General features: G+C 43.9%; 1 protein-coding gene across 3 annotated transcripts; it reads left to right on the top strand.

Moving 5' to 3' along the window:
- Positions 1-311: 311 nt before the first annotated feature.
- LOC311144937 (transport and Golgi organization 2 homolog) lies at positions 312-25,215 on the top strand. Of its 3 annotated transcripts, none has more exons than XM_084181122.1 (9): positions 312-374; positions 1,253-1,383; positions 7,340-7,428; positions 15,177-15,296; positions 17,456-17,573; positions 22,727-22,794; positions 23,048-23,195; positions 24,037-24,141; positions 24,757-25,215. In XM_084181122.1, exons 2-9 carry the CDS (start codon positions 1,328-1,330, stop codon positions 24,875-24,877), a joined length of 825 nt encoding a protein of 274 aa, XP_084037248.1. In that variant the 5' UTR covers positions 312-374; positions 1,253-1,327; the 3' UTR covers positions 24,878-25,215. The 3 variants fall into 3 exon arrangements, with proteins under 3 accessions (XP_084037248.1, XP_084037247.1, XP_084037249.1); XM_084181121.1 differs by having other exon boundaries at positions 23,045-23,195; XM_084181123.1 differs by lacking the exon at positions 24,037-24,141 and having other exon boundaries at positions 23,045-23,195; positions 24,757-24,976.

The following is a 25,215-nucleotide window of genomic DNA, read 5'->3' as shown; positions in this document are numbered from 1 at the left end:
AGGTCCAGGAAGATAGATGTCATTGTGGATGCGGCAGAGCGGTTTCTCAGCGGAGGAGTTACATGGAATATTGGCACAAGCTGTACCACCCTCTCAGGCCCTAAGGGAGATATGGAGATTTGAAAGAAGGAAGAAGTGGGAGTTTCCTTTTGGTTTTTGTCAATGTACTATTTTTATCTGGGTGGATTAAGTTAGTTTCCCTATCACATATGGATTTTCTTTTTACCGTGTTTTGGTCTTTAACCCGTCCAGTTGGTGGCGTCAATACACCTTTTGGGGTTGTAGTCTGCCATAAAACCCACAGAAGAAGAAGGGTTTGTTTTGTTGTAATGTTAGCCAACCGAATGAATTGATCTTCAGCAGCAAGTGGAACAGTGAGTACTTTTACACTTCACTTTACTCAAAGTAACGTTAGCTGGGTAGGCAGGCAGATGAATGATCATATTTTCTTACATATTTTGTAATGTGTCACATAACAGACCGGTAGCAAAGTGTTGTTACGTGCCTGTTTTGTCTTTGTTGGTGTGACATCTAGCTAACGTTAGCTAGCTAGCTTGCTAGTTTGCTAACTCACTGCAATCTGTGCTTGATCAAAGTTGCTGGCTATAATGCGCATTTTGTTGTCATGGTTCTCAGATTTAACATTTTTTGTTCACCATTGCTAAAAACGTTAAATCTCTAATCATTGTAACTAATGTTGTTTGCTGGTAGCTGTTAAAGGGGACTAGAAAGAAGAACTCACCAGCTAGCTGTCTGCTCTGCTCCTCTAGGTCACTTATTAGTTGAAGCAGGTGTGTTGTAGTGCTGGGTTGGAACAAAAGCCTGCACACTCTTTAGTTAAGTGGTCACCAGGTGCTGACCTCTTGTAGTGTCATTTGAGTTGTAGGAATCTGCTGATGGTTGAAAGTCATATTTTTTCAAATAATTTTGCCTAACCTAATCACTTCTCTATCAGGTTACAATAAGGTGTGAGGACACATGAGGGTTTGTCAACAATATTGCTGTCCTGTATTGAATAGGTATTTCAATCAGTATTAGGCTACCGTTTGGATAAGGTTAGGGGCTTGGCACAGCTGTGGCAGGTGAAATTGCTACCTGGACAGTCCTGTATGATTTAGGTGGTTTGTCTCCTTTGTAAATTGAACCTAGGCCATGCTATAGTGTAGGGTGGTCTTGGGAGGTCAAGACCACCCTTCTCCTTTACTCAAGACCACCCTTCTCCTTTACTCACTTTACTATCATTTTCTTCCAGCCCTTGTCAACATGTCCAAGCTTTGAAAGTTACTGTTCCCAGTGTGAGAGAGCATCCCCAACCACTAACACCCCCATGTGTATCATCTTCTTTAAGTTTGACCCTCGGCCTGCATCCAAAAATGCCTACAGGTAAGGCCTCTCCTCCCGTCTGTGTACTATTACCACACTTTTCATATAGCCTAGTATAGCTTAGTCTGGACGGCTCTCATTTTACGTCAACTGGAGGCCTATATTCAGATGATGGTTTAAAAAGATGCACACTTCCAGATGTTGAACAAATCTGAATCTTAAAAAGGAATCGGAGCATCATTGAGTTTGACGCAGGGGACATTCTTCTCATCTCCTGATATATTCTGAACAAAAATATAAACGCAACATGTAAAGTGTTGGTCCCATGTTTCATGAGCTGAAATAAAAGATCCCAGAAATTTGCCATACTCCCAAAAAGCTTATTTCTCTCAAATGTTGGCACATATTTGTTTACATCCTTGTTAGTCAGCATTTATCCTTTGCCAAGATAATCCATCCACCTGACAAGAGTGGCATATCAAGAAGCTGATAAAACAGCATTATCATTACGCAGGTGCACCTTGTGCTGGGGACAATAAAAGGCCAATCTAAAATGTGCAGTTTTGTCACAAAACACAATGCCACAGATGTTTTGAGGGAGCGTGCAATTGGCATGCTGACTGCAGGAATGTCCAACAGGGCTGTTGCCAGATAATTTAATGTTCATTTCTCTACCATAAATCGCCTCCAACGTCTTTCAAGATAATTTGGCAGTACGTCCAACCGGCCTCACAACTGCAGATCACGTGTATGGTGATCTGTGGGTGAGCGGTTTGCTGATGTCAACAGAGTGCCCCGTGGTGGGGTTATGGTACGGGCAGGCATAAGCTACGGACAACGAACAATTACATTTTATCGATGGATTTTGAATGCACAGAAATACAGTGATGAGATCCTGAGGCCCATTGCGAGGCCCATTTTGTTTTTAAAGTTTCTGTGACCAACAGACTCATATCTATATTCCCAGTCATGTGAAATCCATACATTAGGGCCTAATTTATTTATTTCAATTGACTGATTTCCTCATATGAACTGTAACTCAAAATAATCTTTGAAATTGTTGCATGTTGCGTTTTTATATTTTCCCTGTGTCCCTCAAAGATGCGTTTGGAGTTGCTACACTTCAGCACTAGCCTATCTAATTAAGCACCCAAAGCAGTGATAAGAACCCGAGATAATCTGTGGTGCCGTCTCTCACTGGATGTATGAAAAGCCATGCAGCATCCAAACTGAATTGCTCCATTTCAATTAAACTGAACATTTCAGTTTGGATCCAGGCTAATTCAAAGCCTCCCAAGCAAAGCACAGTGAAACACCAGGTACCATCCGCTAACCTTTCCTACAGTCACTGCTGATTTCTCTCAGTGAAGGTCCTTTGTGGGCAGACGCCAGTGGTAGAGGAGCAGTCAATGCAATTTAAAGCCCTGCTTGTAATAATCCCCTGGGCTCTGTGGAGCGCTCTCTCTACCTGGCCAGGGTCTATCTCTGCCTTTGCCTCTGGGAGATTGCACTAGCCTAAGGCGATCACAGTGGATGTGTGTGAGCAATGACTCACTCTGGACCAATGGGATACGTGTAACCTATAGGCCTAGCTAGCATCCTCACTGTGGTTGAATTGAGTGCATGTAGGCCTACGTTATGTCAGTGAGCGGAATGGCAAAATAACTACAAGAATGCTAAATTAATCTCTTGTGTAACTAGTTTTCCTCCATGCACCCAAATACTGCCAACATCCCTGCCTGCCAACAATGTTATGTTCTGAATTCCCATTATGCCTATGTATTGCTTCGCCATCAAATTATTAGTACTTTCCCTTGCAATACAGGAGCATAACTTTCATGAATGGAATGTATCTTGCTGAAATATTAGCCTTTCCATTGACCTTGTCTCAAATATAGTATTTATTTTTTAAGTCAGGAGTAAATGACAACGAAATTGTATCATTCTCTAAAATGGCACTCTCTCTGCATAGCTGGGCCCTGTTAGTTTTCTGGTTGTTTCTCTCCTAGTGATTCCCACAGGCTCAGATAAACAGATGGATGCTCTGCTCTCTCCTGTGTAAAATCATTAGTGTTTGCTTTGTTTCTGGGACAGTGTCACTGCAACCAGCTTTTGCATCATGAGCCTTTGATGTACAGAGGTTGACCCCAATTAGGTCGCTTTGCTTTATTTGTTCTTAAAGAAATCCACCTCCCTCTGAACAAGATTCATGGGATTGGGAGCCGCTGGCAAAATACAATTATTGCGGAGGTCATCATAGTTCAGTGGCCTAATCTCTCTTCCGTAACCGTGCACCACGAATAAACGCCTCTCAGTGGAACTATTTAATCCTCATCACTTTGACCTGTGACACCGGCATTACAACCAATACGTCTCAGGTAGTTGGCTTCGAAAAGGGACGTGGGTGAAAAGACAAACATGCGTGTTCTGTGTGTCTAATTGATCATGAACGCGTAATGGCGATGCACCACTTGGAACGCACATCATTATCTGGGAACAGTGTGTACTAGCAGAATTTTCAACAGAGGATGCAATTATAAAATGTAGACTACATGGAATATTCTAGGTTGACTGTTTACTTGACTGTTTGTGCATTAAAAATCAAATCAAATGAATTGGTCACATACACATGGTTAGCAGATGTTATTGTGAGTGTAGCGAAATGCTTGTGCTTCTAGTTCCGACAGTGCAGCAATATCTAGCAAGTAATATCTAACAGTTCCACAACAAATACCTAATACACACAAATCTAAGGAATGGAATAAGAATATATAAATATATGGATGAGCAATGTCATTGTCAGAGTGGCATAGGCTAAGATGCAATAGATAGTATAGAATACAGTATATACATATGAGATGGGTAATGCAAGATATGTAAACATTATTAAAGTGACATTATTAAAGTGACTAGTGTTCCATTTATTAAAGTGGCCAGTGATTTTCAAGTCTTTATGTAGGCAGCAGCCTCTCTGTGCTAGTGATGGCTGTTTAACAGTCTGATGGCCTTGATAGAAGCTGTTTTTCAGTCTCTCGGTCCCAGCTTTGATGCACCTGTACTGACCTCGCCTTCTGGATGATAGCGGGGTGAACAGGCAGTGGCTTGGGTGGTAGTTGTCCTTGATGATCTTTTTGGCCTTCCTGTGACATCGGGTGCTGTAGGTGTCCTGGAGGGCAGGTAGTTTGCCAAAGGTGATGCATTGTGCAGACCGCACCACCCTCTCAGTTGCCGTACCAGGCGGTGATATAGCCCGACAGGATGCTCTCAATTGTGCGTCTGTAAAAGTTTGAGGGTTTTACATTTCTTCAGCCTCCTGAGGTTGAAGTGACGCAGTTGCACCTTCTTCACCATGCTATCTGTGTGGGTGAACCATTTCAGTTTGTTAGTGATATGTACGCCGAGGAACTTAAAACCTTCCACCTTCTCCACTGCTGTCCCGTCGATGTGGATAGGGGGGTACTCCCTCTGTTGTTTCCTGAAGTCCACGATCAAGTCCACAATACCTGACTGGATATTGCTGTTAGGCCTATCTCAGGTTAGATACTGTTAGAACTATATGTTATATTATAGGCCCACACATTTTGTATACATAAATTGAGCCCACGTCTTGTAGAGCCAGCACAATAAATATGTTTGGCGAGAAATCGGCAACAGTTTTTTAACTTAACGGCCCCTGCAACATTCAATATAGGCTACTTCTACAAACTACTGTTGTCACGATACCAGAATTTTTACAATACCAGGTTTAGTATCACTACTGTATACCGAAACAATACCATGGCATGGTTCATGTTTTCACTCTCAAAATCACACTTTTTAATAGAACATCCAATTTTGTTCTCCACAACAATGCTGAGACTACTTGAAGTCTGGGAATTTGTAAAAAAATTTTTAGATACCCTTTAATTCAAGTGTGCGTACAAACCTCAAATCACTCACAATGGGCCCACAGGCCCCACTGTGCAAGGCCACCTCTCACCCAAATCCACATATCTATGGCAGCTTCTGCTGCCTCAGAAACCCCACAATCGTGTTTGTGCGGCTGTGTGTGCGTGCAAGGCTAGCGGGTGATTCATGGGACAGTAGCTAAACAGTAATGTGCAGTCACTAAGTCATGCACTGTTGCCTTGCTAAATAAATGACAGTTGTGCAGCGTTAGTAAAAAGTCACCAGAGATTAATGTCAAACGCAGCATTAGCATCAACAGTGATAGTCTGTTAGTGTGGTGAGTGGCACATTTAAGTCCCATTTGTTATGGGATAACTACTGAAAATGGCAGTAAGTTGTAATGGTGCTGGCTCACTATAGGCCTAGGTTTCAGTTAAAGTACTGGACTGCACTAGGTTATTTCATTTCAAGTTTAGGATTGTAGAAATGCTTATGTTTATATTCACAGAGCTCCTTTCTCCTATGTGTGCTGTCTGACAGGTGTTCTCCCCACCCATTCTTCCATATCTTTCTCTCTCTATTGGAGACGCTTGGTTGAAGGCTTGCTGGCAGGCTCCACTACCTTGACGAAAACCGCGAGACTGCAGCATAGTCAGGGGATTAAAACGCCAGATGTCACTGGCATCGGGAATCAATTCAAGGCTATTCGCCAATTCATGCTCTTAATGAGCTACTGTTGGTCGAGTCTCTGGAATGGAGAACTGGTCAGCTGAGTGTGTAAGAGGGCTGATATTGGAGAGAGGAGGCGTGGGTTATCATGTCATTCTTTCTCCCCCTACAGTCCTGCCTGAATGTAAGGGGTGATTTTATGTAGCCAAGGACTTGGCATAGCCTAATCCCTAACGTCATTGTCCAAACGTTGGTCTGATTGGGAAGTGAATTCTGTGGCCAAAGACTAGTCGTAATAATTTATGTTGTCAATGTTAGTCTGATGTCTGAGAGAGCTGCCACTGGAGGTGATTTGGCTCTAGAGGGCTGTCAGGGGAAGGCAGCACATTTAAGGGTCGCACACATCGCACCGAATGTGGATCTCCCGTTCGTCTACTGATTGTTCAGTGCACTGTTGTCGTCCGACTGCAAAAAAAAAAAATGCGATTCTACGTTTTCACTCGGTTCGCAAGTAACTCTCTGCAGGCAAACGATATAGCTGTGTTTGAGGCCTTATTCTCCAGCCGTCCACTGGATCAATCTGATACTGGCCTTCAGTAGCCTCAGCCTCGCGCTGACATGGTCCTTTTGGACCTCTGAAGGTAGAGCATTTTAGATTCTTTGTCGCTTTTGTATTATGGATTTGATGTGATGTTTGCAGTGGTGTGGGGCCTGAAAAAACCCATCTCTTAGTGATCTATGTGCTCTGCAGCAGTCCAAGGTGGGTGGAGAAAGTCAGCAGGGGTTGTAATGTTGTTGCGGTAAGGTAATCGAGGTACATGGAGAGGCAGAGGAATGGGTTACATCCCAAATGACACTATATTCCCTATATAGTGCACTACTTCTGACCACAGTCCTATGTGCCCTGGTCAAAAGTAGTGCACTATATAGGGAATAAGGTTCCATTTGGGAGGCATCCATGATGTTGGATAGTGACAGCACAGCAGCTTTCTCCTGCTGATGGGGACCCGGGCTGCAGAGCGGAACTTTACTGTGTCCTGAGGGGAGGAATAGTGCACACACAGACAATTAGGGAACATGCAACCTCAGTCAGGAGCTCAGCTCAGTTAGGTCTGCTACACGGCACAGCACGGCATTTCTCTCACACTTATTCACTCATGGGTGCAGAATGCAGCCTGGCAAATGAGGACACAGGCTGCTTCCCAAATGGCACCCTATTCCCTTCATAATTCACCACTTTTACATGGGCCCTGGTCAAAAGTAGTGCACTATATGGGTGCCATTAGGGCAACAGACACACACTCCCAGGGCTCAGTCTCTTCGATTTAAAGACATGAGACCTGGAGAATGTCAAGATGGATACCACCACTAGGTTATGGCATTAAAGAACATTACCTTAAGTGGTCTACCATGGTCTCCCTCGTAACTCTATTTCTCTCTCTTTCTCTTTTCCCCTCAGGCTAATTTTGGCTGCAAACAGAGATGAGTTCTACAACAGGCCAACCAAAGCTGCAGACTTTTGGGCGAGCAACAGCGAAATCCTCAGCGGTAAGTATCTGCACTTGACGTTGAAGTGGCAGAAAAACACTGGTGATAGAAATCGTTCTGGAGAGGACTACCCTCTGTTTCCCGTTCTCCCTACTCTGAGAGCCTTTATTTCACCACAACCCGTTTCAGCTCAGCTAGAATGCGTTCATGAGCCAGATATTGGATTCTTTGTCAACAGACCAATTCTGAGAGGAATTTAATGCGCTGAGCTTCCCAATGATTCATTCCATTCTTTATTAAGAGCATAGCCCTGCTACGGCATATTGACTGGGAGAACAAAGGCATCTCCTTGAGTTAAAACTGTTTAAAAAAAAAAAAAACGGGTGGAAGGCTAAGAAGTAGAATTAGAATGAGTGTCCGGTCATGGAGCAAGGGCATTGCTTCTTCTCTGTTTCTGAGTGATTCCTTTAATTTCCTCTCCCTCTCCTCACTAAAGACTAGGAAGTTGTTTTGTTCAACAACCTCTTTATAGTATTTTCACATTTCTGAGTCAAGTACTTATTTTGTCATAACACAGGCTATGAGTTTATTTCCCCTAGAAATCTAGAGTGGCACTGTTGGAGTTCCAGTAATTTCGGTTTGCGAGGGATTAGGGTATAGGTTTGGAAATGCGGGCCTGCGCGTGAGGTTTTATGTTGGCCTGGGATTGAGTCCTCATAATTGTATTAGTTTTATTCAAGGTTAGTTACTTACTGTTAAATCTTTTGAAATTCATTGACTTGTCTCTTCCCATTGCCTTTCTTCCCATTGCCTTTGAGTCACCTTGTACCGTACAGGCGCAGGGCATTCCTGGACCCTGCAGTAAACTACCTTTAATTGACTGATGTCTCCGTCAGATACACAATACAGCCCAGCTAGGAAATCAATCATCCTTCTTCCCGTCACAGAGAAATGTCCTGACTTGTTCATCCTTCTCCTTTCCCTCTGTAATCGGGGGGTCAGACTCCAGTAGCAGCCATTTAATTGATGGCTGCTTTTATGTGGCGTGGCAGAAATGAATAAGTGTGGCCGGTAAGGCTCTTATGTAGTGCTGGGGGTGGAGGGGTGGTGGTAGGGCTCTGATCTGGTGTTGAGGGACAGTGGTAGGGCTCTGATCTGGGATGGGAGGGGAGGGTTGGTGGTAGGGCTCTGATCTGGTGTGGGGGCGGAGGGATGGTGGTAGGGCTCAGATCTGGTGTGGGGGCGGAGGGACAGTGGTAGGGCTCAGATCTGGTGTGGGGGCAGAGGGACGGTGGTAGGGCTCAGATCTGGTGTGGGGGCGGAGGGACGGTGGTAGGGCTCAGATCTGGTGTGGGGGCGGAGGGACAGTGGTAGGGCTCAGATCTGGTGTGGGAGCGGAGGGACGGTGGTAGGGCTCAGATCTGGTGTGGGGGCGGAGGGACAGTGGTAGGGCTCAGATCTGGTGTGGGAGCGGAGGGACGGTGGTAGGGCTCAGATCTGGTGTGGGAGCGGAGGGACGGTGGTAGGGCTCAGATCTGGTGTGGGAGCGGAGGGACGGTGGTAGGGCTCAGATCTGGTGTGGGAGCGGAGGGACGGTGGTAGGGCTCAGATCTGGTGTGGGAGCGGAGGGACGGTGGTAGGGCTCAGATCTGGTGTGGGGGCGGAGGGACGGTGGTAGGGCTCAGATCTGGTGTGGGGGCGGAGGGACGGTGGTAGGGCTCAGATCTGGTGTGGGAGCGGAGGGACGGTGGTAGGGCTCAGATCTGGTGTGGGAGCGGAGGGACGGTGGTAGGGCTCAGATCTGGTGTGGGAGCGGAGGGACGGTGGTAGGGCTCAGATCTGGTGTGGGAGCGGAGGGACGGTGGTAGGGCTCAGATCTGGTGTGGGAGCGGAGGGACGGTGGTAGGGCTCTGATCTGCTGTGGAGGGACGGTGGTAGGACTCTGGAAGTTGATGGATTATGCAGCATGTGGATGTTTGTCCACACAACCATCGTAGTGTGATCTTACAGTTAAAACATTTTAATTCATATTTTGCCTCACAGAACTGAGTGACTTCTAAAACCTTTTTCAAGAACAATGCATGCATAGTGGCACTGGCTGTCTTCATGTTTGTCTGCTCTAATCCCACTCTAGGGGAGTAAGCTCTGGGGTTCCTCCAGCTCCCTCTCTACCCGTCCCCAGGGGCTTCAGGCCATGGCTCTCCTCTCCTCTGTTCCCTGGCTGTCTCAGTGGACCCATATTGATCATGTGGAAGTGTAGACTTACTTTTAGTCATGTAGTGTATGTGGACACCTGCTCGTCGAACATCTCATTCCAAAGTCATGGGCATTAATATGGAGTTGGTCCCCCATTTGCTGCTACAACAACCTCCATTCTTCTGGGAAGGCTTTCCACTAGATGTTGGAACATTGCTGCGGGGACTTCCTTCCATTCAGCCACAAGCGCATTAGTGAGGTCGGGAACTGATGTTTGGCGATTAGGCCTGGCTCGCAGTCTGCGTTCCAATTCATCCCAAAGGTGTTCGATGGGGTTGAGTTCAGGGCTCTGTGCAGGCCAGTCAAGTTCTTCCACACCGATCTCGACAAACATTTCTCTATGGACCTCGCTTTATGCACGGGGGCATTGTCATGCTGAACAGGAAAGGGCCTTCCCCAAACTGTTGCCACAAAGTTGGAAGCACAGAATCGTCTAGAATGTGATTGTATGCTGTAGGGTTAAGATTTCCCTTCACTGGAACTAAGGGGCCTCGCCCAAACCATGAAAAACAGCCCCAGACCATTATTCCTCCTCCACCAAACTTTACAGTTGGCACCAGTGGCGGCTCCTGAAAAAATTCTCAGGGGGGGGCAATTTTTCTGATGATTTAGGTGACCTACACACATTTTAAAAAATATATGTCCAGCAACAACATGAAGACAGGGGCAGCATATAAGTCAATGCCAGAAGCATTTATTGACTGATCTCAAAAGTGTTGGCTTACAAAAGCAAAATAAGTTATCACAGTAAAAATAATCAAGGGTGTTCTTTCACATTCCTCAACACTGCATAAACAATATGTATTTCCATAAACAAATGAAATATCAGCTGAAAATACAGCATCTTGGTATTTGTTCAGATTGCAGGATCAACAAGAGCTTTTACCACATTTTTTGCCTCATGGTTGAATTGGAAATATGTGCACCTGAGCATAATTCACAACAAGCAAGCAGGAGCTTTTGATAGAGGCTACTGAAAACATTGATGCAAGTTATTGGTAATAAGAAATTTTTATAGACTTCCATATTCTGCCCTCTTGTATAGATTTGTGAAAATGAACAGTGATAGACATTTTGCCTGAAAACAGAATTTGAAAATAATTTCTAGAAAAGGTAAACACAGCTATCTGTATGGCTTTGTAAAAATGAACAACCATATTCTGGCCAATTGTATAGATTTGTAAATATGAACAACCATATTCTGGCCAATTGTATAGATTTGTAAAAATGAACATGAACAGATTATTTTTTTTAAACTTTTTTTTTTAATGAAAAATAACTATTTTAAACAACATCAACTGTGAACTGATTTGGGCGTGTGTGTGTTAAAGAGACAGACAGGGAGGGACAAAGAGAGAGAGAGGCTACATTACTTGTACTGAAACTGTTCTCTTCTCTCTTTCAATGCAGAAAAGCGGTCAATTACTTTCTCATTGAAATCAGGCATGCTGAGGACTAGTTCCCTCTCCATGGAAAGCATGGCCAGTGCATTCAGACGTTCCTGGCCCATTGAATTTCGCAGGAATGTCTTAACTCGTGTCAAAGTTGAGAAACATCTCTCAGCTTCAGCTGTTGTCATGGGAGTAGTTATGAGGATGTTCAACAGAGTCACAGTCTCAGAGAACGTCTCCTGGAGGTTGTAGCTCATGAGAACCTGGTACAGTGCCAGTGCACCACAGTTTGACTTTCTCGTCGTCGGCAAAAAGACCGTTCAGTCTCTCCAAAAGCACACTGGCGATTGAGACTGAGGTTGATTCCGAGATGGGAAGGAACTCAAAAAAGCGCTCCTGCTCTTTGTGGTTGCTATCTATGTACCTCAGCACAAGCACCAGCTGTGTCTGTGTAGAAACGTCCGTGGTCTCGTCAGCTTGGATAGCTACGAAGTTCGCCGACTTCACCTCCTCCACAATATGTTCCCTCATGACCGCTAGCATACACTCCAGTAGCTCGTTTTGAATGGTCTTTGATGTGAACTTCTTTCAAAGAGACAATCGAGTTGCACTGAACGCTAGCCATCTTTTGATAGTAGTATGTGAATTGATTGACGCTGCTACCCGCTCTTTTCTTAGTTACGTTCATGGTTATGTTACGTATGACGAAAGCGCGTAAGTGCAAGCCCTCAGAAACCCATAGAGATTGTATTGAAAGCTCTGATATTTGAAAAAAAAAAAGATTTTACATGAAAGGCTATGACAGACTTCTGGGGCGATTTTCAACCTGACTGAAATCGCCCCAAAAGGGGCGGGGCCATTTGAAGCACGACTTTAGCCTGATTGGACATTTAGTGGCAGATCAGACGTCTAGATTAGAACACTGATAACTACTGTTGCCGTGATATAATTGATTAGAAAAAAAATCCCTTCCTTTTCCCGTTTGGCAGTGCGTCGCCCATATCGCCCTAATGAACACACCGCCCCTGGTTGGCACTATGCATTGGGGCAGGTAGCGTTCTCCTGGCATCCGCCAAAACCAGATTAGTCCGTCGGACTGCGAGATGGTGAAGCGTGATTCATCACTCCAGAGAACAAGTTTCCACTGCTCCAGAGTCCAATGGCGGCGAGCTTTACACCACTCCAGCCGACGCTTGGCATTGCACATCGTGATCTTAGGCTTGTGTGCGGCTGCTCAGCCATGGAGACCCATTTCATGTAGCTCCCGATGAACAGTTTTTGTGCTGACGTTGCTTCCAGAGGCAGTTTGGAACTCTGTAGTGAGTATTGCAACCGAGGACAGAAGATTTTTACGCGCTACGCACTTAAGCACTTGGTGGTCCCGTTCTGTGCGCTTGTGTGGCCTACCACTTTACGGCCGAGCCGTTGTTGCTCCTAGACGTTTCCACTTCACAATAAAAGCACTTACAGTTGACCGAGGCAGCTCTAGCAGGGCAGAACTGACTTGTTGGAAAGGTGGCATCCTATTACGGTGCCATGTTGAAAGTCACTGAGCTCTTCAGTAAGGCCATTCTACTGCCAATGTTTGTCTATGGGGATTGCATGGCTGTGTGCTCGATTTTATACACCTGTCAGCAACGGGTGCGGCTGAAATAGCCGAATCCACTCATTTGAAGGGGTATCCACATACTTTTGTATGTATAGTGTACCATCCTGCCTCTGTACATGCTTCCCTTAGTTACCTTGTCTCTCATAGAAACACACATCTCAGTGTGAGATAAGTGATTTGTAGTCGTAAGTGACATTTTAGGTCAAGATTAACAGCCTGTGTCGTATGGCTCTTTGCCTCTAAGTTTATTCAAGTTCTTGTACAGTATCAATAACTTGGTATTCATACTGTAGCAGGTTCATTTTCTCCAAGTACAATACAAGGTCAAAACGGCAAGAGACTAGCAAATCACACCAGCTGTAGTAAAACAATCTATATTCCTCTTAACGCTATACTGATTTTCTTATTCCCTGTGTAAGGGTATCACCTCACTCCACGTCCAGACAAACAGAATGTATGAGTAGATTAATCTATTCAGCGTTTTCAGAGTTCCGTGCTCTACATTCTAATGATCAGCCAGGCTCCCATGATAATGAATGCAAGGCAGAGGCCTGTCTGTCTATCTATCTGTCTGTCTGTCTGTCTGCTTATCAGAAACCCACTGCTCAGCCTTAACTTGATTTAAATAAAGTACAAAATCACCTCTGGCTTGAATGTTTTTGCATTTATTTTCCCCTGTAACTTGGAGAGAAGTTAAACTAAGCAATCAGTGATGGCTTGGAGGAGGGCGAAACATTTGTCCTTGATTTGCTTCTTCTAGAAAGAATAACTTATTATCATTAATCAACTAATCTCTTGTCTTAAGGGTAGACCTGCAGCATTATTGTCAGCAGTACGTGATCGCCATTATTGATACAAGTATTCAGACCCCTTCCCATTTTCCACATTTTGTTACGTTACAGCCTTATTCTAAAATTGATTCAATATTTCTTTCCCTCATCAACCTACAGACAATACCCCATAATGACGAAGAAAAAACTGGTTTGTAAATGTTTGCAAATTTATTACAAATAAAAAAACAGAAATACCTTATTTACATAGGTATTCAGACCCTTTGCTATGAAACTCGAAATTGAGCTCAGGTGCATCCTGTTTCCATTGATCATCCTTGAGATGTTTGTACAACTTGATTGGAGTCCACCTGTGGTAAATTTAATTGATTGGGCATGATTTGGAAAGGCACACACCTGTCTATATAAGGTCCCACAGTTGACAGTGCATGTCAGAGCAAAAACCAAGCCATGAGGTCGAAGGAATTGTCCGTAGAGCTACGAGACAAGATTGTGTCGAGGCACAGATCTGGGGAAGGTACCAAAAATGTTCTGCAGCATTGAAGGTCCCCAAGAACACAGTGGTCTCCATCATTCTTAAATGGAAGAAGTTTGGAATCAAGACCCTTCCTAGAGCTGGCTGCCCGGCCAATTCGGGGGAGAAGGTCCTTTGTCAGGGAGGTGACCAAGAACCCGATGGTCACTCTGACAGAGCTCCAGAGTTCCTCTGTTGAGATGGGAGAACCTTCCAGAAGGACAACCATCTCTGCAGCACTCCACCAATCAGACCTTTATGGTAGAGTGGCCAGACGGAAGCCACTCCTCAGTAAAAGGCACATGACAGCCCACTTGGAGTTTGCCAAAAGACACCTAAAGGACTCTCAGACAATCAGAAACAAGATTCTCTGGTCTGATGAAACCAAGATTGAACTCTTTGGCCTGAATGCCAAGCATCACGTCTGGAGGAAACGAGGCACCATCCCTACGGTGAAGCATGGTGGTGGCAGCATCATGCTGTGGGGATGTTTTTCAGCGGCAGGGACTGGGAGTCAGGTTTGAGGGAAAGATGAATGGAGCAAAGTACAGAGAGATCCTTGATGAAAACCTGCTCCAGAGCACTCAGGACCTCAGATTGGGGCGAAGGTTCACCTTCCAACAGGACAGCGACCCTAAGCACACAGCCAAGACAACGCAGGAGTGGCTTCGGGACAAGTCTCTGAATGTCCTTGAGTGACCCATCCCAGAGCCCGGACTTGAACCCGATCGAACATCTCTGGAGAGACCTGTAAATAGCTGTGCAGCGACGCTCCCCATACAACCTGGCAGAGCTTGAGAGGATCTGCAGAGAAGAATGGGAGAAACTCCCCAAATACAGGTGTGCTAAGCTTCTAGCGTCATACCCAAGAACACTTGAGGCTGTAATCGTTGCCAAAGGTGCTTCAACAAAGTACTGAGTAAAGGGTCTGAATACTTCTGTAAATGTGATATTTCAGTTAAATGTTTTTATAAATTTGCAACAATTTCTAAAAACCTGTTTTTGCTTTGTCATTATGGGGTATTGTGTGTAGACTGATGAGGAAAAACACGATTTAATCTGTTTCAAAGTAAGGCTGTAACTTAGCAAAATGTGAATACTTTCCGAATGCAGTGTAGCATTCAATCTCACTAATCAGTTACACCTGTTGTTCTATTTTCAGTCATGGAGGTGTTAAAATGTGAAGAAGATTCATGTGGGAGTTATGTGATGACGTGGAGTGTGATGTGGTTGTTGTGTGTTGTCAGGGCTAGACCTGGAGGAGGGGAAGGAAGGAGGGTCATGGCTGGGGATCAACAAGAGGGGCAAGCTGGCCGCACTGACCAATTACCTGGAGGGAAGGCCCAATCCAGACGCACAAGGAAGAGGTGAGGACCAATCAGGAAGAGAATGTCCACTGAATAGTCTGATATGTGCATGCGTCTTTAACAGACATTCGTGTTTTTAATATTTCATTCCTCGTAAAGCTTTATTCCTAGAAAGCCAACGCTAACGTGAAACTGGTATGGTCAACTGCCTTTTTAAGGATTCATTCACTAGCATTAGAACCACAGTAAGGGAATAGTAGTGTCAGTTAGCCTCCCTCTCCTCGTGTGTTCTCCAGTAGCTCTCCACTGTCGTTTCGTAACACAGCTGTCCGCACTGCAGATGCTCAGCCCCATGAGGGAAACACCTCTTTGTGTAATAGCAGCTTTCTAATTTGTTTATTTTCTTTAAGGCCAAATGTCAAGCGTTTTTCCTGACACACTTAACCGCTGTAGTGCAGGTCCCCCCACTTGGGGAGCAGCCTGTCCTCCTAACACCTAACAAATCAAATCAACGTTTATTGGTCACAGTTTAGCAGATGTTATAGTGGGTGCAGTGAAATGCTTATGTTACTAGCTCCTAACAATGCAGTAAAATGTCAAACAAGTACACAAATAATAATTTTTAATAAATGAAGTACAGATAAAAACAAGAAACAAGAACATCGGGGTGAATCCAATTAACAGCCCAAATAGCACTGTAACAGTAATCCAAATGCAATCTATAAGTATCTACACCAGAAGAATTTACACAAGATATACTAAGAAAGATATGTACAGCAGTAGATATATTGGAGTGAGCTATGTCAAGAATCCAGTATATAAATACACAGTACTAAACTAAATATGCGGTGTGTGTATAAACAGTGTAACTATGTAAATACAAAGTACATTAGTATAAATATTAAAATGAGCTATGTTGGGAATACAGTATTTAAATACTCTGTGTGAAACAGGAAGTGTCAAGTGGTTCAATGTCTCTGACGTGGGACAGCAGCGTTGGATTGTGAGTGTGTATGTTTGTGAGTATGAGGTGTGTGTCATAGCTTGTGTTTTTTGTGTGAGTGTGCGTCACATGGGAGACGGCTAGTGATGGCTGTTCAACAGTCTGCTGGCCTGGTAATAGAAGCTGTTCAACAGTCTGCTGGCCTGGTAATAGAAGCTGTTCAACAGTCTGCTGGCCTGGTAATAGAAGCTGTTCAACAGTCTGCTGGCCTGGTAATAGAAGCTGTTCAACAGTCTGCTGGCCTGGTAATAGAAGCTGTTCAACAGTCTGCTGGCCTGGTAATAGAAGCTGTTCAACAGTCTGCTGGCCTGGTAATAGAAGCTGTTCAACAGTCTGCTGGCCTGGTAATAGAAGCTGTTCAACAGTCTGCTGGCCTGGTAATAGAAGCTGTTCAACAGTCTGCTGGCCTGGTAATAGAAGCTGTTCAACAGTCTGCTGGCCTGGTAATAGAAGCTGTTCAACAGTCTGCTGGCCTGGTAATAGAAGCTGTTCAACAGTCTGCTGGCCTGGTAATAGAAGCTGTTCAACAGTCTGCTGGCCTGGTAATAGAAGCTGTTCAACAGTCTGCTGGCCTGGTAATAGAAGCTGTTCAACAGTCTGCTGGCCTGGTAATAGAAGCTGTTCAACAGTCTGCTGGCCTGGTAATAGAAGCTGTTCAACAGTCTGCTGGCCTGGTAGTAGAAGCTGTTCAACAGTCTGATGGCCTGGTAGTAGAAGCTGTTTTTTTTGTATCTCGGTCTCGGCACTGCTGCACCTGTACTGACTGTAAATAGACAGTAGCCGAGTAAGCAGTCTGTGGCTCGGGTGACTGAGGTCCTTAATGATCTTCTTGGCCATCCTTTAACACAGAGTGCTGTAGATGTCATAGAGAACAGGCAGCGTGCCCCCGGTGATGCGTTAGGCTGAGCGCACCACAGTGCTACATAACATGGAAACAGATCTCCGATGTCACTCAGTCCACGACCTATGTTACATATTTTACCTCGAATATCCTCCACATAACTGCATCATATTTTGCTTAATAAGCAGTGTTGTTTAGATGATCTTGGATGATATAACTAAATGTGTGTGTTTACGAAACCAACTAAGCAGCCTACTGATAAGTCTACTCTTGCTATGTGTAGGGGTCCTGGGCTTCCCTAACTGGTCTGCAACCTCTCTGAAAGTGTGCATTTAGTTTGAAAAGTAAGAATAACGTTGATTCTTTGTGTTGAAGGGTTCCTGGTGTCTAACTTCCTGACGGATCAGAGCCAGGACAGCTACTCCTACCTGACGAGGGTGTCATCTGAGGGACATCTCTACAACGGCTTCAACCTCCTCACAGCTGAGTTCAAGTGAGTCAAGGGTTTGGGAAGACTGATCAAAACTAGAGAACATGGGATGGGTTGATGAATATTTTCGCTGAGGTTTTGCCTTACCGATCAAAATAAAAAAATTAAAAAAGCCCACCTCAATGCCCACCTTATAGGATTCTGATCGACAATGCTGTCTCAATTATTTCATTTCCTAAGGTACAGCCAAGACATGCAATTCGACCCCTAGCCCAAGGCACATAGTTCTCAGAGAATTTTCCACCTAGCCTGTCAGACGTTAACATGTAGCTATTTATAAACTGCTTATACTTGTCTGTCTTTTCAAACCTCCATGATGTGTCTAGGAGTGGATTTGACATTGGGTATAATAAGTCTCTGTAACCATGTGTTCTCTCTGTTCTGGTCTCTTGTGGGACTGGCTGAGGATGAAGCAGGGATGATTGCCTTATCTCCAGGGTCCATCAGACTGAATAAAAGGCATGAGCTGTAGCCACCTGCTCTCTCTCTCTCTCTCACGCGCTCTCTCACAATCTATCTATCTATCGATCTGTCTCCCTGTCCATCTTCACACACAGAAGAACAGAATAAACCTTGAGCTGAAGGGACCATCATTAGAATTCTGAGAGAACACCTGTTCATTTTTTTTCCCTTTACCAGCCTGGCTTATGAGTGTGAGTCAAAAGCTCTGAGATTTTTTTGAAAAGGGGAACCCAGACAATAGTAAAATTAGGGAACTGTCCCCTCCCTTTCTGTTTTCTCTCACTCTCTGCAGCAGACAGGTGGGATTTAATTTGATGGACTTGCATCATAGACTAGAGGAAACTAAGACAGCTGTCATGAACAGGGCTTTATAGACATGCCATCGGCATGGCAACAGGGTTCTAGGTCTCATTTTGGAGGTCAGGGTGTTCAGGAACAACTTTTCCCACTTCCTGCTGGGGGATGCAGAGTTTTTTCCCTGTGGACGAGTGGTCCTGATCCATATATCCTGCTAACATGGCCTAGGGCAGGAACAGCACGGCATGAGAGCAGCTCTCTCCTTTAAACCCCGCCTCCATTGTTTTCAGGTATTGTTCCTTTCTCCCCACCTATAAGCTTCTCTCCACTCTCTAAATGCATTGCGCTTATTATAGCAGGTAGATCTCAGCAGGTCGTGGTTTGTTGTGTCGTAACAGCAAAGCTATTCAGGAATGCAAATGACCTGATTAAGACCAGGAGTTATGTCCATGTTGTATGACTCCTGCTGCTGCCCCTGCGGTAAGAGACTTATCGAAAGGAGACATCACTGCCACTACAAATGTACACACACAACATGAGATGTCAGCTGAGAGAGAGCAACAAGCAATGTGTTTATTTGATGATGTATGCTCTGGCCCGGTCAATCATCTGCGTCTGAAATCACTCCATCCCGCTGTCTGCCTGGGCCCATGGAGCCTCCTGTAGACCCACAACTAGATGTATGGATACTGCCAGATGGGACGCCACGGTACGCAACACCATAATAAAACAGACAAGGGATGGCAGCTGCTGTGACTCTAATGGATTTGTATGTAGACCTTTTTAATAAAGGCTCATTTATAGAGCTATTAGTTTTCCCCCCCTCTGCACAGTGAAACAACAGTGATGTGTGTTGGTTAGAGACAACCCAGAGGAAATACTGTCTGTCTGCGGCTGCTCTTTTTCTGAAACGATAGTTGTCTTGTCTCTTGCTTACAGAGGAGGCCCTATATTACAATTAGTGGATTTCTCATCCATCCTTAACCAATGACGTGACGATTTGTGATATGGGGTTGAATGGCGACGTGGGACAAGATGTGTGGCAGCCATTTTAAACATAATCTCTATTTCTTCCTGTTGTATAATATTTATGCTCATCATGGGGATGCAGTAATAGGAAAGGCGTATACTTGTATATTTATCACCCAACTGAATAGAAATGTTAATCTCTCAACTTCAAGTCTGTATTGGCATGATTTATATGATGCCTTCCCTTAATTATGTTGCTTGTTAAACCAATATTGCCTTGATTACTAATCCATAGCTCCGTCTATGGGTTTGCATTCTTTCAATTCAGTTAATGACTTTGCATGCATTCGTTTCCCATCTGACTGAGCCTTGCCTTGGCGGCACTAAAGATGTATATTTCAAATGCATCATCTCAACTTTTATCTCAAATGTCCTGAATGTAATGTTGTTAGCACTGACAGCCAAGCAGCACTCGATAATGTCACTCTTATTTTTCTTTTTACTTTTCTAGTGCTTCTTTTGACTTTGACCCAATCTGTTCATATTTATTCATTCAAGACTGTGTGGTGGTAGAAGATTATCCCTTTAATCAGGAGCAAAGACTCCCTCAGACTCTTAACTGTCATCTCATGACATCCCACAATGCAATGCCAGCATCCCTGAGCCTTCCTAATACCCAGCCGAACTCAGTATATGTTTAAAGTATACATTCTCAAACACTTTTTAGAAAGTGGGTCGTGAGCGTGGTCTGAAACTGGTGTAGCTTTTGGCAGGCGTTTTTGTTTTTCCTTTAAGAAGAAAAACAGCAGTAGATCAGATCGTAGCATCATTCCTCGGCTGGTTTCCGTGGTGTATGGTCCATTTAATATTCTCTTAGTGTCCCCCAAAGCCAGTATCCTATCCTCGGCTAAAGCACAAAACAAATGTACAGAAAGCAGTAATAGCAAAAGGCCTATAGTCCCTTAGCTGAGCTCTGCATCTAGAGCATGGAATGGCACTTCAGTGCCCATGTGTAAAGCCAAATGTCTTAAAAAAAGAAGTAATAGTTCATTTTGGCTCTGAAAATGTTAGTTTGGGATAATATTTGGAAATTGGCAGTGTTCAAAAAGCATCTGCTCTGCATCCCTTCACCTTTCCGCTACTAGGCTACTCTGTCTAATTTACCAAGATGTTGTAATGGAATTCTGATTATATACGGGCCATTTGAGTTGACCTGGGAGATTCCATTACGTTTTAAAGACCCTGGCTCTTTCCTTAAGACTCAGGCTCAGCTGAAGTTGACTGGCTTTTCTTTGTTCACAAAGGAACTAGGTATGACTGTTCACAGAGTAACTAGGATGTGATGGTCAGATCAGATGTTGCTATGGGTGGTCTTGCTGTTGGGATTAGAGCTGCTGTCTTTCTCAGTCAGCCGTTTAGCCCTGTTGCTCAACTTGGGCCTCTAGCTGATCATGAAATGCATAAAACTGCATCAGAGAAATTGTTTACCCTCGGACTCGCCAAGATACTTCCCACCCCCGACCCCACTGATGGTTCTAAATGCTCATTCGACCAATGTCAAAAACATCAGGCAGCTCGGCACAGCAGCAAGGAGCAAAAAAAAGGCACTACTTAAACACTTCAGAATTATGGACTGCATTCCATTTAAAAACATCTACTATCCTGAATGGGGATTATCATTCTGGCCAGCTAGATCTTCAAAGTGCTGTTTCTAAAGCTTCACAGAACTTTCTCTTTTCGTTGGTTTGTTCACGCTGCCCAGTGCTAGCTGCCACCTCCTGTGGTTTCCTCATCTCAGCTCACATATCCATGCAGCAGAAATTATGAGGTTTTGATATTCTTGCCAGAGTGTGTGGATATCAGAAATACCTCTTTCCATTGTGCTTTTGGGTGAGACTACTGAGCTTAGGTCTCAATGTGTCCAAACAGTATATGAGAGTGTTTGTCTGGGTTGGGACCGAGAGTAATCTTCACAAATAGCTCCAAATAGCTCCATCCCTCCCCAGCCCAATGAGCCCAAAGCACCATTTGGCCACCTCTCTGTAGGGTTGCAGTTTTATATACACATCAAGAGAGGGGTTACTTGTAAAGAAGAGTATCAAAACTGAGTCATCATCAGGCAGTGAAGCTGCAAATATTGTACCCATGGAAGGAAGCTACAAGACAATATGTAACAAAATGGTTTCTGTCATTACTGTAGTTACCATCTGTTACATTACTGTAGTTACCATCTGTTACATTACTGTAGTTACCATCTGTTACTTTGGCAAAAGTGTTTGTATCATTCTGGTTTTCATTAGCTAGAGACTTTGATATCCTTTGGTTTGGTGTGAAGATGGTGTCATTTTAATAAGATGTCTTTCATCATTTTCCCACAGCCTTTGTACTAGCACACTGACTGACCGGCCCTTTTAAATTCCTCTGCCCAAGGACATTTACACCAGATGAGAAACAGTAACACAAACAGATACCCTTTGCACAGGAGCAAGGTCTACTCTTTTCCCGGCTTAATTGCTTATTGTGGCATAAACAAATTTAGAAGCTCTGACAGGCAAATTAGCTTCTAATTAATTGGAAGGGATAAGCATTTAGCGGACAGCGGAACCCCTCATGTCAAACGTTTGATTTTGTCAGTCCCTCTGTCTGCGGCTATTTGCAGATGTTATTATCAAACGAGTCTCAATCTCATGCCAGGAGAGTAATCTTCTCTATTCTCATATAACTCTTTAGAAAAAGCTCATCTCGGGGATGGAAACAAACATCAGTCTTGACGGTTTTCTAACTTTTGACCCTAGCCACTGACTCCACAGATCAGAGCCATAGCAAGTATCTGCATATATTCTATTCTGGAGTGGCCAGACGTTCTCCACCAGGGGACCAGGAGGTTAGATATTGATGCAGTGTTGCACCAGTCTACACATTTGACTGATGATGCTACTGATGGCTGTCAGAAACTGACAAGGCAATTAATTCACTTACAACACTTGTTTTGGTTGTCATTAATTCAGTTTCCTGTACTGCAGTTGAAAAGACCTTCATGTTGGAGAGGTGTTCCAAATAGAAGTAGGATCTCTTTAAGTCAGGACAGGGGACAGGAGAGCTCTAAACAGAGTCAAGGTCTAGTTAGTTAGACTGGAGGACGATTTGCAACAGTCTACAATTTTTTTTAAATCACCTCATCTGATTGGAAAATATTGCTACAATTTACCATTGTTTAGTTTTTATCTGGCATTTCAATTGCCTTTACAAATGCGGCGGCTCCATTAATCACTGCTAAGCAAAGTTGAGCAGAAAATAATAGCAAATTGTACAAAGCATTGTTCAGGTATGAACCCACGGATGATTTAGGATGACCCTCACAATTAAACAGAACTTTTAATCGGTCACCAACTTGCATCTTTAATTTCCTCTCATGGTGTCCAATGCAGGGCCAAAGAAGACACTGTGTGTTATTATGGAAACAGAGGCAACACCGAACCCATCCGTCTAAATCCAGGTCTGCATTTCTTAATTTGGAATTGCTTTTGCATTAATGTACTATTATTTGTGTGTGTGTGTGTGTGTGTGTGTGTGTGTGTGTATAATTGTACTATATTATATAATTGCACCATACAAGCCATGCTTTGGAATTATTTGCATGCAGGATTTTGACTATAAGCCTCTGTATGTAAGTGCACGTTTTGGGGGATAACATGCACGTTTTGTAGGAATCTCTGTTCTCTAGCAATGCTGTGTGTCTGCTCCAGCAGGAATCTATGGTTTGAGTAACTCCCTGTTGGAGACTCCGTGGAGGAAGCTGGAGCATGGGAAGAGACTGTTCACCGGTGTAGTGAACCAGCCCTTGCCCTGTGACAGTCTGGTCCAGGACCTGCTCAACATCCTCAACAACGAGGAACTGTGAGTTCACCACACACTCGCTATCAATAATACAGTCAATGTGACACAGTAAATTCTTCATCAATACATGTACATGCACACTCAAAACACTACACATGAAGACACATACCTGTACACTGTGTAGTTTAGTTTACATTTAGGAGAAATCAATGTGACATGGCGTAATATACATTAAAACATATGCATACATACTCACTAACGCTCATAAGATATTTGGGAGTAACTTACAAGGACATATAAATGTGTCTGAGGGTAACACTTCTGCACATTTACTAAGGCTATAAATATGCTTACTCATTATTGGTTTGCGAGTACCACAGGTGGACATTCAACATGGCTACATGGGGAACAAACGTGAACACACTATTTGACTAAGAGAACGTATAGTCCTGCACACATTACATGAATGTGCAATTAGGAAAATAGTATGCTGCTGTTGCTGGAATCTTGCGCTTTTATGTTGACTTAATTGCAAAGCTTTTAGTCAGTGAACTTTTGCTCTCAACAGACTGCACCTACCTTTCTCTCTAATAGGTTTATCAGCTCCACAATTAACATCATGTAGTGCTGAAACGTATGTCCTATTATATAACTTATTTTGAAACTTTCAGTTCAGTAAAAACTTTATATTCTGTTTTTCTCCATGCAACTGGTAACACTAAAGTTGTGCTAAATAGTTTTACTTTCTCCAATTGGTTCCAATCCCAAACTCTTAAAAGTCAGGAGGTTTGAGGGAGAAGTTGAGAACCGTCTTTTCTGAAGGTACACCCCTTTCTGTTCCAAATCTCTGTGAAAGTCAGAGGAGGTTTGAGTGAGAACGGTTTCTGTCTTTATTCTTCAGGAACACTCCTGACCCGGCCCAGGAGAGCCAGGGTGAAGGGTACAGCAGCCCCATGCTCCGGGTCCTGTCCTCCGTGTGTGTTCGATCCCCACATTACGGCACAAGGTCAGAGTCTCCCAGTCCATGACACCAATTAGCTAGGCCAGAGTCCTAGAGATGCAATATAATACCAGAGTGGCCTATGTGATAAACCTTGCCAATGTCCAACCTAGTGTTCTTATTTAATTCTGTGCTCCCAGTCCCACCAATTGGCTCTCCCAGCTGTCTTGCGGGGCCTGCCCTCAGAGGTGAGGGCTGTGCTTGTGGGGTGTAAGAGCAGGGACATATTCATAAGGCACCCAGGAAAACTAAAACAATTGGTTCTTATTTGACAAATCCATGGTCGTCTTCATTAGTGTGCACCGTAGCAAAGGGCAGACATTTTGCAACGAAAATTAGTTTCTTATTGGACAAATCCAGTTAGTACCTCTGTTTCAGTCCGTTTAGCTCTGTTTGCTGCGTAATAATTACGCCCCATACATCATACAGTCCCTCAAGCATATAGTCTCATCTATAACCAGCATGCCCCTGGCCTCCAGTGTAGTGTGATAATGAAAGGTGATTAGGGAGCTCTTCCCCAGCATCACAATATGTGTTTTCTCCATATTTGTAATGCATAAGCCTCTGTTGTCGTTTCACCCCTCTTATTTATCTGATGTTTTGTGTCTCTGCCTGTTTCAGGACCAACACCATTATCCTCATAGACTCATCAGGGAACGTGACCTTCACAGAGCGCACCATGCTCAACTGTGACATCAGCCAATGGAGCACAAGCTCTTTCCAGTTCAAACTCAAGGACTGAAGATGGCTACATGTGGCTATATGGGAATCACACTCTGTGCCTTTCTGCATCCCTCCTCCTCCCTATCCATCCTTCTCCCACAGTAAGCTCTGGCTTCACTGTAGTGGAATGAACTTGAAGATTTATTTTCATTTTTCCATTTAAAATGGTGGTGGGAGAGGAGAGACAGTGAAATTATGAGATTGATTGTATTTGTCAAGTAATTGTCTTTGGGAAATATATTTTAGCTTGGCTTAGACATATATGTGTGTGAATTTATCAAATCATACATTATGGGTGTTATTTTATCTTAAATTATATCAAAGAACTTGCTATTCTCATTAAAATATTATTTTGAA

The sequence above is a fragment of the Coregonus lavaretus genome, assembly GCF_964263955.1.
Source record: "Coregonus lavaretus genome assembly, chromosome: 17".
NCBI lineage: Eukaryota > Metazoa > Chordata > Actinopteri > Salmoniformes > Salmonidae > Coregonus > Coregonus lavaretus.
The sequence above is the reverse complement of the archived record's forward strand: the minus strand, read 5'-3'. Positions and strand labels throughout refer to the sequence as shown.

Excerpts from the sequence above, each read along its gene's own strand:
- LOC311144937 (XM_084181121.1), top strand. The coding sequence starts at position 1,328 with ATGTGTATCATCTTCTTTAAGTTTGACCCTCGGCCTGCATCCAAAAAT. Across the intron at positions 1,384-7,339 it reads GCATCCAAAAATGCCTACAG|GCTAATTTTGGCTGCAAACA; the intron begins GTAAGGCCTCTC and ends TTTTCCCCTCAG. Across the intron at positions 17,574-22,726 it reads CTCCTCACAGCTGAGTTCAA|GGCCAAAGAAGACACTGTGT; the intron begins GTGAGTCAAGGG and ends TGTCCAATGCAG.